General features: G+C 39.5%; 1 protein-coding gene across 3 annotated transcripts in view; it reads right to left on the bottom strand.

Annotated features, from left to right (window-relative positions):
* The window catches only part of LOC135166671 (uncharacterized), a 65887-nt gene that overhangs the window by 27377 nt on the left and 18229 nt on the right, over positions 1 to 20281 (bottom strand). For all 3 annotated transcript variants that reach the window (XM_064129176.1, XM_064129178.1, XM_064129177.1), the window contains 3 exons: positions 7286 to 7355; positions 6710 to 7182; positions 6121 to 6463 (listed from right to left, as the gene is read on the bottom strand). In XM_064129176.1, the coding sequence (XP_063985246.1) occupies positions 6121 to 6463; positions 6710 to 7182; positions 7286 to 7355 (886 nt within the window). The remainder of the gene's footprint in view (positions 1 to 6120; positions 6464 to 6709; positions 7183 to 7285; positions 7356 to 20281) is intronic.

The raw sequence follows: 20281 nt of genomic DNA on the forward strand, positions 1-20281 counted from the left end.
AGGGCTTGGAGAACGATGAAGATATCCAGGGCCTTCGACATGGCTACGGGACACGGGCGTGACGAGTATATACACACTTATCTCTACCTCGCCCTCTCTCTCTGGTGGTCGCAAAAGCGTTATCGTATCTCGTGATCGTACGGGGGTCTTCCCAAGAATGAGGGACCAACGGTGGTGGGCAGCGAAGAGTGCAAGCCAGTGGTTGAGGGTGGAACCGTTTCACAAAAGGCATTTTTTTCGGGAGAGAATGGACAATGCTCGATGCCATTGAGAAACTCAGGCTAATTTTAATATTCAAATTTTCCCGGGACTTGAGCGATTGTGGAATAGAGCGCAGGGGAACCCCCGGACTTGCTGAAATCGAGGAAATTAGTCGGGGACTAAGGGCCCTGCACTTCTGAATATTTTCATTAGTTGCAAAGCAACGAAAAATTTCGGAAAATTCGCGGTTGCCTTTGCCATCCCTCACGTATCCGATTTTTTTTATTTTCGCTCCCAGGACAGATATTTTTTTTCCCCAAAAAATTAGTCACCGCTTGCCCTTATATTTTAATTCCCCCTTTCCATATTCATCTCCCGGCTCAATAAAGGGTATTAATCTCCGGCCGAAATTTCCACGGGGAGATGAGTCACAGTTTGATGTTTTGTCCCTGAAGAAACAAAGAATACAAGAAAATTGGGATGAGAGAGACGAGTTTATGCCGCGTGGCTGTACCTCGAGGGGTTTCCTCTCCCCGATGCGGGTGAGATGCGCAGGGGCTGGAATAAAAATGAGAGAGACCTCGGTACATGCGCAGAAGTGTATGAAAAAAAAAAATGACGAAAACCAGTTTGTATGGTAACTCTTTTTGGATCATCGGATCGCGCCACAAATCCCTTAACGAACTTTATTTCGTGTCCTAGTGAGCGTCTAGTGCCTAACACTTTTTCAGGATTTTCGCCAATTTTTTTCCGCCTGTTACCGGATTTTTGTTTATGGAGAAAGGAAAGTCCCTTTTATATCTCTCGAGGCCATTTTGACGAATGGCAATGATTTATTATTTTTTTTAAATTCGCATAAAAGATTGATTTATTTATTTTCCGTGAGGTGTATTTATCAAGGATTTTTTTTTAATTTCATATTTACACTCAAGTCGCCGTCCTCTGTTTGAACAGTGAGAAGTAAAAGTGAGCAATAACAGCTGGTAATTGGTTAAGATGGTTCGAAAATTTAATACGAAAACGTACACAGTTTTATGATTACCGGTTGTCCCCTCTACTTGTCAATCTTTGCATTTCACTTTGACACGAGGAATTTATTCCCCTCCAGTGGACTCTCAGTCACCGCTAAATCCATCGATATCGCGAATAAATTTTTCTTCTGTTATTGTTCAACAATTTTTTACATCTCAAAAATTCTCTTTTTCACACATCGTCAAAACAATAATGAATCGAGTAATTCTAATTCTCGGGAGTTCGCTAACTCACCAGAAAGACGGGGAAAAAAAAATTATCGCCCGATAGTCCTAGGAATTCTCGCTGATGGATTGGTCAGCCGTGATTAATTTGACAAGCTGACTTTCTGGTTTTCGGTGAAGTATAGAAACTACAGAATGGGAGACTGACAAGGCCCTCGAGGCACTACCCCCTCCCTCACCGCCGCTGGACCCCTAATGGCCCCCCACCCGATTCATCTTTTAGTCCCATGAAATCCGAAGCTTGAGGCAAAATTCAGTCACTCAATAATTCATTTTTTAAAGCGGCTAAATGACGAATAAAAATCTGGTAAAATTCAGGGGTCATCTGCAATCATCTCGGCACGTTCACGAATTTTTACAGAATTTTTCAGCTATTGCCAATAATAAAAAAAAATAATTATCGACCGATGATGAATGTAAAAAATGCCGATAATGACTGAAAAGGCGATCAAATTTCTGTACTCAAATGAGACTCGAAAAAACCGTCCGTAAACTCACGAGCATCCCCACAAACATCGAAAAGCGTACGTTTTACGTTTTAAAAGGATCCCATTGAATTCTAAATTTAAACGAATGTCCGAGTGTCAGCGAGCTGACGGGTAAAATAAACAAGATGCCCCGGGTAGTTCCACTCTCCAGTGAATAAAAACGAGAAAAAGGGCTCTAAGAGAATAAAAAAAGGGGAGCCAATGAAGAGACTGATGCGAATGAAGAGAGACGATCAACTGTCGTTAACCCAGAAGCCAGAGTAATTCCAGAAAAAAGTGGAATTCCCACACCAACGCGTATGGAACTGGACCATAGATTTCATAGGGCTTAAAAAAGGGCGGAATGGAATCAATTGACCCAGAAAACACCTATCAGTCCAGAAATTGTATCCACCGCTAAATAACAATGATAAAAAAAACGACGCCTTGTAAATTTAGAGAAAAATGTTGTAAGATATCTCCTATCGAAAATTTTATTATCTACAAAAAATATTTTAAGACATTTTTTGTGAACCTAGCCCCTGTTGAGATATGTCTAACCTAATGAAAACAAACTGAAGTAAATTCCTTAAACCTCAACCGTGTGGTTCTATTGATGATTAATCATCGGGGCCTGATGAATCCAAGAGTTTCCATGATTCTTCCTCTGGAATTCCTACTCTCAGTCATCCCGGAACTGTATAATAATATTCTCAACCTGCGCAGGATCATCGACAATTCAATGAAAACGTCTCCCTATCGGACATCGCGCAACTGCCCATTAAAATGTTGCAGAATGAAAATCCCGATATCTCTAATCACCCGATCTACCTGATTACCCGATGAGACTAGAATAATCCAGATATTTTAAGTATCACTTGAAGCAACAAATCGTGATTCCCGCCTGGATAGGAGAAACTCAAAGTGAACGAATAACCGACAAAATAGTCCCAACGAATTTTATTGAAACGAGTTTTATGAATCGTTTTACGATCATACCCGACTGACTGGAGCCTGCTGCACACGTGCTGCACAGACTCGGTGATAAAATGAATATTCGAAGGTTCATATTGCTGGAGAAATGGCATTTTTCCGTCATTATTTAGGTGAACAGCGAGTTGCAAAATAATGAGAGGTCACAAATCACCAGAATTTATCTCAATTTTGTTCATTTCATTGGAAAAATCATCCCGTCCTGATGATTAACTTGTCAATAAATTATCAATAATTTCCCCAGGAAATTCCATAAATTTATCAAGTGAAAAAAAAAATTCAACAGGTTGCCAACAAGTTCCTCTCATTGGCATTAACTCTCCGAAGCTGAGGCATTAATGCAGACGCATCAACAGGTGGCCCAAGTGTTTCTGTCCCCATAGGCAAAAATAAAATGAGAAAAATAAACTCGAGAGGAGAGTAATCCAAGATAAAATAAAAGACCACAACTACTGCTGTCATTCCGCGAATATTCCAACCAACGAATGAACGTTTTAGTTGAATGTTGGTCTTCACTGGAACCTCATTGTCCCGCATCTCCAGTTTCATGTTGGCGTACAACAGAAAATGGAGAGACATAAAAGACCACATCTCCGCATACTTTCTTTATATACTCCTCTTCTGTTATGTTTCGGTATTTTTTTTAATGCCTCTATCACATGTACGAGGGATTCACTTTACTTTGTTCTCATTATTTGGAAACTCTCTTGGAAGGTCTTTCATTCACTAAAAAATGCAACAAACTAGTCTAGATCCACGCAATCTCCAGGTAATTGAAAAATTGTCAAGGCTCGTTGAAAAAATTCCAAAAAATCCAAATTCAGGAGTGAACTTTGCAGAGTCAGACAATTTACTGATTTCATCTTGTCCTTTGAATGTAGTACAACCCCTGCTATGCACCTCTAGGGATCGAGAAGAAAATCACCGCGGGAAGTTATACCTCCATACAGAATTGCTCTACCTTCGCCGAAAGTTGAAGCTATCTTTTGATCTTTCTCGCGCCGCGGAGCTATCGGTGGATCTTTAGCTTCGAATGATGAAGGAGTCGAATTAAACTCCAAACTTCACATATGAAAATTGTCCGCTATCAGCTGATGAATCCAATCCTTCGGACAATACTCCAAATTCGCAGAAATAAAAAAGCAATGAGACAAGGCGAAGCTCTTCGGCGCAGCCGACTGAAATCCAAATGAAAGAGGAACGAATATTTCACCTCTTCCTTTCATTCGTCCAGACCCCATTTTGCCCTTTATATCTCATGAGCAGAACTGGAGGAATGATTAATGGGTCCCACAGAAGGCGGGATTTTCTGGTTTTCTGGTGCTTGAAGATCTTCAAAGATCTTTTGAAGCCAAATTCCAATCTTTTTGAGATATTCTTTTTACGTTGGTCATTGATTCAATATCATGTCTGGCGGAGGCTGCGTGGGACTGATTGGAAGCATCAATATGTGTCAAGATTCTCATGAAGAATCATCGATTGTTAACAATCAGGGGATTCATCAGTAATATGGAAAAGAAATACCGAAAAAAAACAACGAAAATTGATTTGAAAATTTTCTGACAAATATTGATACCCGTCAGAATGGGATTATGAACTCAATAGAAGAGTTGCGTCATGAACCAGTCACGTCTGATGAGATGGGAATAGACAACTATTCAGTTCATGAAGTGCAGTGGGCGTTTTTCGAAACTATTTATTTATACGAATGAGATTTTCAAAAAAAAAAGGACTTGATGAGAGTCGTTAAGCTTGAATTTCATTGGATGAAAGAAACTTCGAAGGGGGTCATCGATCGTTGAGTCTCTGGATGAGGTACATGAGACCTGAGGTCATGAGGTTTGAGGAGGTCCGCTGGGACTCTCCTCAAATGATAGGGAACCCCCTGGGTACCGGTGGTAGATTTCTGGTGCTTGCTAAATTTCCCAATATCTTTTATCAAGTAAAATTCCAATTTTTTGAAATATTCTTCCTACATTAATCACTGATTCAATATGATGAATGGCACAATCTGTGTGGGTCTTATTGGAAACCTATATATATATATATATATATTTGAAAAATCTGACGATCCGTCAGTATCTAAAGAAAATGCCAAAAAAACGCAAACGTTAATACGAAAATTGTCAGACTAATACTGATCCCCGTCAGAATAAAATTATGGATTCAATAGAGGAGTTGCGTCATAAACGCGTCACGTCCAATGAGATCGGAATAGACAACTATTCAATTCATGAAGTACCGTGGGCGTTTTTCGTAACTATTTATTTATACGAATGAGACTTTCAGGAAAAAAGAACTTGATGAGATTCGTTAAGCCTGAATTTCTCCGGATGAAAGAAACTCCGAAGGCATTCATCGATCGTTTAGACACTGGATGAGGTATATGAGGCGCCTGGGTTATAGTCAAACGAGAGGAAACCCCCTTGGGCACCGGTGGTAGATGTTTATGACTTATAAGTCGGCCATCTTGCCTCTTTGCCATCACATATTCAAACGTGTGCACATATGAGGAGCTTGGCAATACGTATGTGGCATCATTCGCCTTTTCTGCCTTGGGTTGTACAGTCGATACTAAAAATGAGCATTGGGTAATGGATTTCTTTGGCCTGATTGATTCAACCATCCCTGGAGATTAATGAGACCAGGTTTATTGGGAATTTTCGGTCGGAAACATGGGATGACGACCTCATTATCGCCCCTGTCTTCGGCAATGGGCAGATTTCATTGAGGAAATTCAATCCGAGAACTGCAAGCGATAATTAGATCATCAACATGCGTTGGAAAGCGGAAATTCATCAGCATTTCTTAGGGCTGATGAATAATCGCTCACAGAACTTGATTCGGTGGGGGTAGATTACTTGGAAAATTTGGAAAACAGTGGAAAGCAAGAGAGTTTCTTGTATTCCCATGGCATCTCCTACCTACGCATATGTTGGGACTTTAGACCACTTGTACTACCCAACGTTAAACCGTCATGTTTCCCATTTTTTTTTTGTTCACACTCAGGCGAATTCCGCCCACTGTAATTGTATATAACAGTATCGAAACCTTCGGCCTCGTCGTCTGGCGACCTCGAGAGGAAAGTGAGACATCGAATTGTGTCATACAGCAATTCGTATCATTCATTTATCATTTAACACGGCTGCTAACATCATTTGATGTAAAAAAATTTCAAGACATTTGTTCGAATTAACACTTACCTTGATGCGCCTGCTGCTCATCCTGCTGACACTGTCCCGATTGATTGGGATTTGGATTGAACAGAATTTGGCCGGTATGGGGATTGAGAAATGTTGATGGCAATTGTCTACTGACTGACTTGGCCAATTCACCACCAGCAAGACCAAAAATAGCAGCAAGCTCCTGCATTGTTGATTCAACGTATTCGCGCATATCTTCCATGGGTTTGCGCTCTTCAATGTCTGTTTCAGGCTCAGTCTCTTGTATACGATCGTCATCAAATTGAGGATCGTGATCGTCTAGTCTACTTGGCTCTTGATCCAAGTCACTTTTGTCGGATGACTCGGATGCTGGACTTCTCGCCTAATGAGGAAAAAGGAGATTGATTATTTGGTGATGATGAGGACATCAAAGTACTTGTTGCTGGTCTAATAAGACAAGGATAAATACGTCTACAATTATCTCGACACCAAGTGCTTGTACGGATTAAACTTACAGGACCTTTTTGGTGCAGAATTTAGTATTCTACCGATATAGCTTTCTGACTTTTTCACGTAAATCTACGTGTTGTCGAGATTATTGATCATTTCTGAAGGAGTAAATTCTTACCTCAACAACATCAGGTGAATAAGGCTTCTGCGACCTGAGCTGTTCAATAATGAACTTATGTCTCAACGAATCACCACTGTCCTCATCACCATCTGAGGAAGGTGGCCTAGTGGCAACAGACAGATCCATCGGACTAGCCTCATTATTATTAAGTCTCTGTTTTGGTCTATCGTCGTTGGTAGCCAACAGAGTTTTACGTTCATACTCAACAATGTCATTTGAATTAGTCTCATCAATTGTCTCAGAATCCTCCTCCTGCTCGTCTCTATCAGACTCATCGTCCGATACTTCAGCCATTCTACTGCTAATTGGCTTGAAATTTTTACGTTTGTTGCGGGGTTTCTGCATACTTGACAATTGATCATGTAATTGATGGCTTGGTGGCTCAAATTGGGAGTCGCTGCTGTCTTGATCCCCTGTTGTGCTCCGTCGGGAGGTGGCGTAGTTGTAGACCGAGTCGGATAGCATATCCGCTGGTAATGAAAGAGGATAAAAATTTGGTGAAGTCAGATTTTAGGTTTTGGAGGGAGTTAAAAAGCTCGAGAATGTGAGAATAGGAAAATTTTTGGGACTTACTGGGGCCATACGGACTCGTTACAGCTGACATCTCGGGGGTGCGGGAGGATCTCGGGTGCTTCAACGCATCCTGAAATCAACGATAAGCCTCATTAAACAAAGATAAAGGGTTTCGGTATTTCTGATCGATCAGATGTCGATTTAAATTATTATGAACATGACAACGTTTCACAATACGATAGGAGTCCATTCCAATGACATCATCTATAGTTATTCGTGACTGGATAATGAGAAATTATTATCGAATTTGTATTTCAAGCGTGATTTGTCATTGATGAATTTGGAATGTCGAGGTGATTTGCTTCACTGGAGGGACATTGTAGTTTCACTGAAAATCTCATTCAACTTTTATGTCTAATGATTAAAACGCTCTAACTTTCTAATGTCAAAGTAACAAATGTTCAATTTTTTTCATGTTTTCGGCTTTCAATGAAAACATTTGCCTTTTTCCCTCGAGTGAAATAATTTTGATTTCATGGATTTACATTGCACTTATATTTTTTTATGAGAAGTAAGTACATTGTCTTCGACGGTTGGATGACGTTATCTGATCGTCGAGTGTACGAAAGCAGAACGGAATCAAGGAAATAAATTTTTCTCTCTCCTTGCGTACAATTTTTTTTTTCTCCTTTATGAGAAAGTAAAACGCGAACTCTCTGATTCGACTATACAGAAGGGATAATTAACATCTGTTACAGTACCTACGGAGTTGTTGCCGCGGAGTCGTGGGGGCCGCCCCGTTTCAATCCCCACCATTGGGTTTATGGGGCGGACCTTGAATACATTAGTGAATAGGTGCATGTACTCGCGAATGCGTAACACAGTATGAGAGAGATGGAAAAATTATTCTAAGGATTTAGAGACAATGGCAGTATTTTTTCATTCGGAGAGAGCTCCAGTCGACGGGAAAATCGCGATTTCGTTGATTATCTCGGTAATGAGTGGAAGTGGAAGAAAATGTGAAAAAAGACAATTTCTGGGAAAATTCGTGAGCTACAAAAAAGGTCCTCTTATACTTTCACACAACTTGAGAAGTTCACGAGATATCTGCATCATTAATAAAAGTGGCAGATATTATTGTTGATTCTATAAGTATCGCGGTTATTGTTAATTCTACATGAAAATACTGTAATAACATTCCATGGGGAATTTATTGATCTACAAAAAATGTCTTATAGAATTTTTTCCTAACTGCATTCACTATCGAAATATCCACACGATTGAGTAAACAGTTACATTGTCCAATTTTTTTTGTCCTTAATTATGCAGTTATCTCCTTAATTATTGAACTTGGATGAAAATACCACCTGCATCTTTTGCGAGGAATTTCATGATCTTTAAAAAAGGATCTTCTGAATTTTCACCAAAAACCCATCACTTTCGGGATAATAACGATTCCTTTTAAATTCCACTCTGAAAATCCGAAAAGAGAGAAACCCTGCAGAAGTAAATTTCTCTTTATGACTTTTTTAATGCATAATTTCAACCCCAAGCCGTTGATTTGCCCAGTTCTTATCATTTCCACCGGTCGCCCTCGCATGTCCCGCCAACACCGCTCCTACACCAACAATAATGATTCCATCGAATAAAACGGAAATAAAAGAAGGTATTCTCCGCTTGAAATTGCGAATATTATGACTTCAATAATTTCTCAGAATTCAATGTTTATCATTTTTTAATCTCAATATATCGAGTTGCACTCTATCTCGCCGAGTTATTTACCGGTGTCAGTTTATTTATGTTAGATTTTCATTCATCTTCATTGATGAAAAGGAAATAAATGGCATTTTTTTTTTTTCACAAAATTCCGATTGAACAGTTTTATTTTCTCAGGGAACACTCGACTTCCTAAAACACTCGACAACTCGTATCTTAAAATGGAATGCCAATTCCTGGTATAAAAGATGGACAGAAAAAAAAGGTAAGGGGAATGAAGGTGGAAGAAAGGCCGGAGCTCTGCGTTCCGATAAATAATATATTTTAAGCCGGACGAATTTGAATAATCTCTTCCCCGCGATGTGTTTCCAGGCACTCCAGAAGGCCCAGCAGAACCTCTTGAAAAACCGTTTCTGATGGGTTAAGTCAGTAAAACGTTACGAATATGTACAGTAATGAAAAAAGAGATGGTGGAAATGGGGGAGAAAAAAATTCTAGAGGGAAATGAGAGGATGAGACTGGCAACATTATGCTTCGAGTGTTTGAGGAACGTCGAGAGGGGCCATGACTCGGTCTTTTTTTGGATTCTTGATGACGACTTTGTAATTTTCTCACGATCGATGAAATTATTTTAAATTGTTTGCAAAGGATGGTGCTGGGGAGGAGATCCTTTTGACCCCTTTTGGCTGTTTCAGAGATTTTCAAATAATTATAACACGTTCATTTCGAAAATGATATGAGTTGAAATTTCAAGAAAAGATTCCACTTCGGGCAAAAAAAAATCAAAACCCTTTTCTCCCACATTCTTGAACGGATTTACGTGAGACCAAGGGATTAGCAAAAATTTCCAAAAGATATTTATTGCAGTCAAGTTGGGGAAAAAAATCGTTTTAACCGGCACGAGGCGTCAAAAATAGAGCACGCAAACGACTCACTAATCTGGTTAGGTCTACTTAGCGTAACACTGACTATTTAGACCTGGATATACGGTTACGAATAAGTTGTGTGAAAGAGAGTGAGAGAGAGGGAGAGGTATTGAATATGCGAAAAGATCCTATTGAGGAGTCTGGTTTCACAAAACTCGCTAAAACGTATTAACGAAGGTGTAACACCAACCGGAAAATTATTCCTCAATTCACGAAAAAAAAAAAAAATTAAAATTTCAATTCATCATTTATCACTCCAACAAACCATTCCAATTTTCATACTCAAACAAAAAAACTTGGGATAACTCATCCCCAAGAGGGTGTGTAACAACCAACAGCTTTCCCATTTCTCCCTTCGCTCCCTTGAAAAATAAAAAATAAAAAAGAGGAGATAAAAAAAGTTGCTCCATTCATATTCCCTCCGTCACGTTGATCTTTTTCCCTCGTTTCCATTCATTATCCGCTTACGAATTCGTTCCCGACTAGAACACCCCCCCTCCCCAAATGTATTTATGCATAATACCATATCACCACCGATCTACATTCTGTCCCATTTTGTGAGAGATAAAAATCGCATTGAAAATTATGAAAAAATTTATCCGAAAAACAACATGAATGTTTATTTCGTTATGAATACGATAATTGCAATTACCCAAGACATCATTCCACACATTGAAAAATTTACCCGACAACACTAAGCACATCTAATCGTAACACTTACGATCGTTTGCTAATTGCTCCGCCGAAGGCCAATTTACAGAACACAAATCCAGCGCTCATTGCTAGCATAAAAAAATACAATTACTTGTTTTGAGACTTCCTCTACAACGCACGACTGATAAAAAAAACTGGATCGACTTGGAAAATGGGCCTCATACGAAATCTGATTATTTTCTTTTCCAAAACAATGCAAAGTTCCTCTACCGCATCGCAAAGGCCACTTGGAATGGCAAAATGGGCCTTACTTTGAATTCCAATTTCAAGTTTTGGAATTGTCTGGCAAGTACAGTTGTACAAAACACTGGAAATCAAACAAAAATATATATATACATTGAATAAAAGAGGATGGAGAGTCGACTGGACGAGACCGCAAGCCACTATAATATGCAAGCCACTATAAATCTCAGAAGTTTTAATGCCCCGCAGGCTGCAGAAGGGGTCCTCTCTCTCCTCGTCATCCTTCGGCTTTCCCCCCTCCCCTTTTCTTTACCGCTCTGTTCTGCATATGTCCATCTCTGTCGCACTCATTTCCCCCCCTCAGCAGTTTATTTTTTCTTGTTATTATTATTTTCTCCATAAAACTCCAACCCTCAAATCTATTTGCATATGCGCATAATAGACGTCGTCCGGGCGTACGTACCCTTTTTACTATTAATTTTATAAAATTATTCAGACCCACTTTTTATGATTTTTTTTTTTATCTGCCAGGGAAAAGGGGAAGGGGAGACGCTTATTTAAATAACGGATTTTCGAAATCTCGTTTGTGACGAACGCCAGACGATTCGTTCAATTTTTTTTTCTATGTGTAGAAGGCATTGTTTGTTATGGATATTGATTTTTTGGTTATAATTCTGTGGGTATTATTGAATTAATTTTATGTCCGGTAATTTTCATAATTTTATGGGGCATAATAATTCTATTATCGGTTTTGTATTCTACGGTTAATTTATGGTAAATTTTTATTGTTGATAATTCTCAAAAGAATTTCTTTTGTAGAAAATTATATTTCTAGATGGTATCGGAGCATTAAAAATTGTAGATTAACCATCACATTGAAATGAAATTGCATTACGAAGCTCATAGTTGAAATTGTATAGCGTTCAGTGAATTGAAAATCAATCTACCATCAACGGCTAAAAAATTGTAAGATATTCCCTTATTTTTCCACTCGAAAGAAAACAAAAATTGATAGAACAGATAAATTGAAACAGGCCATACCTGTAAATGCCCCAGGGCACTTGAGGATTCATAACTTGAAAAACAAAAAAAAAACAAAAGCCATAAAAGAGAAGGAAAAAATGAATCCTCTAGAAATGAGTCGCAACGGAGGCCGTAGGAATGATGAATCGTTTCTATTAAAATACTTTTTCAACGGGGAATACAGAATGGACATCTGGGTGCCCCTTGGGAGGGAGAGAAATAAAGAGTTAGCGAGAGAAAAGATAACCGGACCCCCTTCTGGACTCGGATATATTTACATATTTTCAATCTGGATTAAGAGACACAGGACCAAGTCACTGCGTGTGTAACGAAGTGGTTTGCGCATACGCAACCATTAGGGTAATCAAATTGTGTCAGGGTTGTTTTAATGAATCCGTGGCTATTGTTTCCCCAGAAGTTTATTGTAAATCAAATTTCCGTAATCTACGACTTCTGCGCGCGCAACGAAGTGACACACGCATGCGCGAGCGTTGAACCAATCACATGTTATAGCAGGTGCGCTGGGATAAACGAATCGTTGATTTTTAAAGGTTAAGACGACGGGAAAAAAACCCTGTTCTTGGTGATCGATAAAATAACTATCGAGATGATTTTTTTTCCTCCCCAATGATTGATTGCTCACCCAAAATTTTCATATTCCAATACCACCACACAGCCCTGAAACTCCTTATTCCCCACGAAAATGAGAGGTAAAGGGACTGAAGAACACAAGTGAAAAAAAAATAATAATAAGAACGAGAAGAGAAGTCAAGTCAAAGTCTCTGTATATCCAGCAGCGGTGCAGAAGAGGAAGGACTATATATGCTGGGTAAGGTAAACGCGAATGATAAATGAACCGCTCTTAACCGCGAGCTCTCATATCGGCTCTGCTATTAACATAGTGCCGGATAAAGTAACGAATTTAAAAGAAATCCAATATAAAAGCCCAGAGAATTCCATCGGAGATCTTATCCCACCCCACCTTCTCCTCTCCTTCTTCTCCCCTCCCTGTTCCCGAGACCGATCTCCCTGGTGCTCTCGACGGTGGAGAGTCCATTAATCACTTTACGTGCGTGTCTTTTCGGTCCTTTTCTTCCTTCCTTGGGTTTCCTTTCTGTGTGCATCCACCCCCTCCGCCCTCCTCCCCCGTCCACCCACTCCCGGCTCACTCGTTTTTTCCTCTTTTGGGCCTACTTTTTTGTTATTATTGTTGTTTTGGGTTATTAGTTGATTTTTTGTCGTGTTCTCGGGCTACGTGAGATACTGAAGATATTCATTTGTCAAGTATTACACTTTTTTTCAACATTTGACGTAGAAACAATTGAGTTGTTGGAGCACTGGGGATCAATGTTCTTGTGGAACCGGTTGAGCCTTATCTCCAAAAAAAAAAAAATTGATGAAGAAAGAGAAATGTTCATTGAGAGATTAGGAACCAAGAACTGTGGAAAAAATGGCGTTTAATTTAATGCTCTTAATTGGAGCTCATCATAAAGTGAGCCTTAAAGTCAAGGTTGCGCAAACTCAGTACAAAAATAGGTCTTACTCTCAATTGGGCCTTATGTCTGGAAATAAAATTGGAAAGAGTCCAAAGTTATATGACGAATGAATTATGATTTTTTGAATGTATTCAGCCGGGGGTATACATCGTTGACATATTCTCACAATTTGTATTACCAATACGTTCAGTCTCCCGTCGTGACATTCGAAATGGTACGTGCCCGTTGTTAGAAATCATCATTACATACCATCGTGGTATAGCCATATATCGGATATATCCGTTGAATAGTGGATTTTTAATTTCGCACCTTTTTCGACCAACACTTGACTATTGTCTTTAATAAACATAACGACGACAACACGTATGCACCATCTTTGGATATCGTTGAGACGCATGTGAACGTGATTTCACGACAATAAACCATTTTTGTATGAAAGTCGGGGTGAAAAAAAAATGCATTGATTAGCCGGAAACGGTCGTATGACGACGGAATAATAAATACAATTCGGACGAAAATATTTTTTAACGACGAATATATCCTTTCTACAAAAATGAGCAATGTCTCGAATGAAGGGAGAAAGTAAGAGGTTTTTCATGTGTCTAATGGTCTTGCATCGGAAATTAAATTCTTGCCCTTTGATTGGCAGGAGACGATGGTAATCTACAGATCAGATTGTCCGAGAAGAATCGCACAGATTGGGAATTGGGAGGAAGGAAAAAAAAACTAGTTGCGAACCTTTCGTTGAATTATTATTGGCGATTTTCAGCCTCGTAAGGGTGAACAATTAACATCACATAATTTGCTGTACAGTCTCCCATAATTGATTACTGTTTTGGCCCTAAATTTTCATCGATCAATTATCCCGGAAAGAATGTTAATCCCCAAAAAATTTACTTCAACTTCTAAAATCCAAATGATGTGAAGCATAATATGGAATGTTGCCTCGGTCTGAGTCTTCCAATTTGACTGACGTTTCGGGGGCGAGCCGCTCGTTTGTCACAAACCGAGCCGGACTTCATTTGTTCCAGCCCGAGAGATATAGACAAAAAAAAAAGGAAACATGAGGAAAAAAATGTCATAACAGACAGGTCTATAACCGTGTATAGGTCTCAGATTTTCGGCCTATAACCAGACTCGGATGTTTTTCAGTCCTCGTCTCCTTTCCCCCAACCTTTTTTTTTTCTCTCGTATTTCTCTCATTCGAACGTTTTCACATGCATTAAGATAACGAGCCACACGCTGAGCTATCGGTCAAAGTCACACTGCAGTCGGGATTCAATCTGTTAGTGGAAACCGCAAAAGGTGAATTTTAGGTGGTGAAATTTATCATCGATTTTTACGATATATTCACGGCTTTATGCGTGCTTCAATAATTTTTTTAATTACCCACAAGTGATTAACATGTACAAAATAATGTACAAATCGTGGATAACAAATATTGGCAGTTCCCGAGAGAGAATAATTTAAAAAATATTTTTTGCAAAAAGGCCCTTCCTCGGAATTCACCTGATTACCGATTGATTGAACCTTTCAATAAAAATTAATTCTATCTTTACAGTCCCATCTTTTCCATCTTTGAAAAATATCATAACCGAAAATAAAATTAAAAAGAATTCCGCACTGGGCCCAATTTATCATGCAGTATAAATTAATTCTTCCAGAACCCAATAATTCGGTGTCTTTATTTATTACGTTAAATCCAGGTTTTGCTGGTAAAACAAGAATTTTAAAGTTTAAAACCACCAGCCCAAACATATAATTGGCCCTTCCCATAAAAATAAATTTCCCTACTTCGTAAATCTCTCAAACTCGATCGATAAAATAATATTCAACCTCTTTTCCATAACATCAGTCCACATCACTCTTATACCCCCCGACATTTGCATTGGAATTTAATTAATTTTTCTATCGCGCCAGTTGACTCGGAAATATCCTGCAACTAATCAGGTGAGGAACGTCAGACCGGAACTCCTCGGAGCGCACAAGCCCCACTAGCGGTGAAGAGGGGTGAAGAAATGGTCAATAGAAAAGGAACTAGAGAGGGAGAAGGAACAAGGTAAGTGGAGGACTGGTCTCGCGAACGACATTCCACCGTTGTGCCTTGGGTGTATATACCCCCCCCGTTCCCTCCATCGCCACTCATAAGATGTTGACAAATCTGTAACCTGAATACCGTAGACTCATGTGCGTATGAAAATCTAATCACATTGGGTTCAATCATCCGATAAAAATGGCGACGTTATTGTTTCAATTGTTCTTCAGTCAAAAAAAAAACGAACAGTTCCACAAACGAAATTTTTTCCAGTGAAATTACAATAAAAGAAATTTTCTCGACCCTTCAGCCCATCCAATATGGCATTGGGCCTTATTGATATTTCCTCCGAATTGTCAACGAGTAAAAATTTATTGTCAATCGCTGCATTTTTATCGCAAAATCAAACCGATTGAATTCGAGATCATAAACACGTCCCAAACAATTGCCAATGCGAGACAATAATTATGATACAGTACATAAAAATCCATTTTCTTTATAGCCATTTGTATCAAACCTCTCAATCAACTCTACAACAAAAAACACCATTATAAATATTAATATTGGCAATATCATAATTTCGAAAACAATGAGTTCAAGAGACACACCCGGCTGTGTAACAACGCGACCTCATTTTGCGTGGGTAGAACTCGCTTTTCTCGCTTTACGATCCCCCTCACTCCTCACTTCTCTCCCCCTTTTCCCTCCACCTACTGATCGTACGTAAGGGCACGTGATAAGTATCCAGTTTGAGTATTGAATGCTGATAACCGGATTATCTTATTAACGAGGGAACAGAATTACCCATTTTGAGACAGAAATCGTCCTGCAAACGATTCCAATTGTGCGCACGTGCTTGGGGCCCCATGGACCCCCCACCACAAAAAAAAAAATATTTCAGGCCCTCGGGACAAGCGGTCAGAGGCAAAATATATTTTTTTTGTTCGTCTTGGATGTACCTTCTCTGTCCCACCATAATTAGTTGATTAGACACAAACACCACGGGATGCCGGCTTCCGGATGTGCGGGGGCTAGTGTGTATCGAACAATTAACGTGGTAGGGAAAAAATACATGAGAGCTAACACATTATTAGATGGCCTATATTCTTTTCAAGAAATTACCAATGCCCTTGTCCTTCTCATAATGCTATAACTAAAATTGGGCCTTCGATTGAAAAAAAAAATGCACAAATGTTTTCCACCACGAGCTTCACGGATAAATATGAAGTCATGTATTTTTGCAACGAACGGGACTTACTCTGATGGGTCCACCAGTATAAATTGGGCCTTACGAGATAAAATGATTCGCAATCTTTATTTCTTCATACGAATTCTCGCGAAAGACCGAAAACAACTTCGAATTACTCTCGATTCCAGAATCACCGAGAAAAGGGGGTTAAGATGAGATGAGGGCCTTACGTGATTGAGGCCCACCGCGTTGTTGGAATTCAGGTTTCGCGAGTAAAATCAAAACGACACGAAATTCTCAGCGCGGATCAAGCCAAGAATCTCCTGAATAGACCGATTGACTTTCTGAGTTTAACAAAAGAAATAAACTCTCTGAAGAAGTTGAAATAAAAACAAATGAAAACAATGGGATGAGGCCCTCCAAGGTGATCAGTGAGATTCACATTGTTTTTACAGGTATAAGGCCCCCTCGCGCGGTATTTTTTTTCAGAGTCTGTTTGGCGCTTGTTTCAAGTTTGGGTGAAATAGCGATGAAGCATTTGGGGAACTGTCCTCGCCTTATTGAGACGAACATGAGAGAAAGAGGGCGGTGGGGCCCACGGGGCCTTCTCAAATGCACACGGGGCGAAAGGACTTTAAAAATTGGACAACTTTTTTCATACGGAGTTTTCAAATGAAATACAGAAAAACCATGGGCAATTTACGACAATACTCGGGATTCATTCTAACTGTTTTGGCAGAAACTTTTTGAATTTCAAATAACAATGAGGGAGGGGCCTCATGCCCAGGAGAAAAAATTGTCACTTTTTCATCGTGGAGTCACTTTCCGTGTGGATTGATCTCTCGCCATGAAAAATTCAAATTTATACGATTCAATGGCACCGACTTGTCCATTCGAAATACACCGTCTTCATTTACGAAAAGGGACTGAAAAATCGGGCCCAATAAAATACATTTGCTCGAACTATCCAAAAGGAGATGAATTTTTTCAAACTCATTACTATTATCAACCACATTCATTAATAAAAATTCAAAGTTAAAAATATCACTCTGGCCCCACCCTATTCAAGTCCCAAAAGATGAGTAATACACTTGATTTTTCACTTTTTGTGGTGCCTCGGAATTATTAAAATTACCTCTCGCCACGGGATTAAGTGAATAAAAATGAATTATTTCTGGGCATAGTATCACGTACAAATTGGGCCTTATTTCGGTGTACACCTCATGGTAAAAATGTACGGAGCGAGTGAGATGGAATTGGCGCGCGATACAACACGCGCTCAAGGTAATTTATCGTCTCGCGAGAAAACACATGCGAGGAAGTTTAAAGGCGATGGAAGTATTACAACGTGATACAGGCATATACAACACCAATGAGACTTTTTTAAAAAAGTCACATTGGGCCAATGACCGGATCACCAGTAAAATACCCCTTTACCAATAAGCCCGAGAGACAATTGTTTTTCCTGTATTCATAATTATTCTCCTTTATCATCAATCACTCGATTAGCATATAAATTCATTCCTCAACAATTATAAAATCACCGGAGCCCATGAATCCCATTATTTTCATTATTTGGCAATCTTCAGGTCAATGACACTGCATAATTCATCATAAATTTCTCCAACTCAATTTTATTTCTGTTATCGAAGTAGGAAAAAAAAATCAATGAGTGTTGCCAAAAAAGTGTGAAACGCCGACAACGTTTTGACGGTTTAAGGACGTCGACCTGGTGGGTGGTCTTCGTCAGCACATTCACTGACGTTTTGTGGTAAAAACAAAAAAAAAAAATTATGTATGAGAATATCAGAAAGACTTGGAAACTTTAACATCTGGTCGTACATTCGCGTGCTGCATTAATGTGGGATATTTAATGAAGTCGAGGTGATGAATTAAAAAACATTTCCCGATTTATCGGCAATGTATTGGAATACGTGTCGAAATGACCAAATACGATTTTTCAGCTTGATTTATCAAACAAATTTTAAATACTCATCATTGATAATGTTTTCAATGTTCCTCGTGTAAAAATGGGTCTTATTTTCAAGAATAAAAAATATATCATGTATTTTCTCTAAAGATGAGATTATTTCACAAAAAGCGTAATAATTCAAATGTTTTTACCAGAGGGCTTAATGCCTCTTTCACAACGGGACCTGATCGATCATGAAGTGTGAATTGGGCCTCACAGTAGAAAATGTTTCATTACGTCACGTTATATTCTATTGAGCTTGATCAATCCCAGTCTCGTAAAAATAGACATTTGTTCAATTGAAAAAGTCCCAAAGATTCAGCAAAGGTATAACCTTAATTGCGAATCGACAGACGTGTCTTGTTCTCTCGTGATAAGGGACAGACAGTGTGAATGTGTTCAATCACGATTATTGAGGGTGTCCCATCAGGCGGTGGGGCCTTGCCATTTTCATTTTCTAATGAAACACTGTCCGAACTTGAGACCTAGGTGACGGCACCGCGGGGAGTGGGACATGTCCCTTTTTTTTATATATTGTTTTGCTTCTTCCTCGGGAGTCTGGTGAGCCCAGGGTCAGATGAGGTAGGGGAATCCCCTGGCGCACAAGGCGTGAAAGTGCTCCACGCGAGCGAAAGAGAGCGAGAGAGGGATAAGGAGAGAGAGAGAGAGAAAGAGAGGGCTTGGCGTCGGCTTTTAGAAGTACAACACACTAGACTGGTAGTCACACGAGTTCCAACACCGGGTGGTGGTAGCAGTGACATATTTATTACCACTTGGCTAGATACAGAGGTTAAGACCAAGGGGTCCAGTCGCACATCGCCCGCAACAAATGATGCATCAGTCATTGTTGATGACTGGATGATGACTGGGGGTAATCAACTCCACCGAATATCGAGTATGTAAAAATGGCCATCGTAAATCTACGAGTCCCCGATTTTATTGTTCATCTTTAAATGGGCCCTATTTTTTATTGTGCCTGATAAAGGACTTGTCCTGATTCAAATTCACCTCAATTTCCTTAACAATTATCAAAGTAAGAAATGGCTTCTGCTTCTTGGGCCTGATCCCGTCTCCATAATGAATTGAGCCTCATTTTACCCAAAAGATGAAATAAACTGCACGATCAGCAGAGGACTCGTTACAGAGGAAAATTGTTTAAAATAGAATGGGCCTTATCCCTTTCAGTCGGATTTGTCACAACGCATGCGAAAATCTCTAGAAATTGTCACTTCGACGTGATCAATTTCATGCCAGGGACTCTCCCATGCATATCTCCAGGAATAAAAGGCAAACCAGATAATGGACATCATAGAAAAAAAAAAAAGAAACTGGTTCAGAATTATTCGTTCAGGATTTTAATGAATAGGAAAACGTATTCAGTGACAACTGGGTTTGGTTTATAACGAGGCAAGTATCCAGTTCGTTATCCCGGGACCGCTTGGACACCAGATACATGATCGTATATAGTTATATGGATTACAATCTACCTAGTTGGTTAACAATAAAAACATCTGGTTTTTGCAGGACGATGGAGGACGAGAGGGGAATACCTAGGAATCATATTGGACTACAACCTACGGGTGTCTCTCAATGCAGAGCATTTTGGCACGCGACGCATGTCTTTTCTCTTTTCAGGTTGTCTAGCCCCCTATCCCCCTCGCCCCCCTTTCAGATCTTTTACCTGTTTTGTCTATTCGAGGTTTGATACAACATCACTTTTATATTGTTATGTACCGCTAGGTTGGACCGAGTTATGGATAAATGCGTGGGTGGTATGTGTAGATTGAAATGGAGTGGAGAAA

The sequence above is a fragment of the Diachasmimorpha longicaudata genome, chromosome 10, assembly GCF_034640455.1.
Source record: "Diachasmimorpha longicaudata isolate KC_UGA_2023 chromosome 10, iyDiaLong2, whole genome shotgun sequence".
NCBI classification, from domain to species: Eukaryota; Metazoa; Arthropoda; class Insecta; order Hymenoptera; family Braconidae; genus Diachasmimorpha; species Diachasmimorpha longicaudata.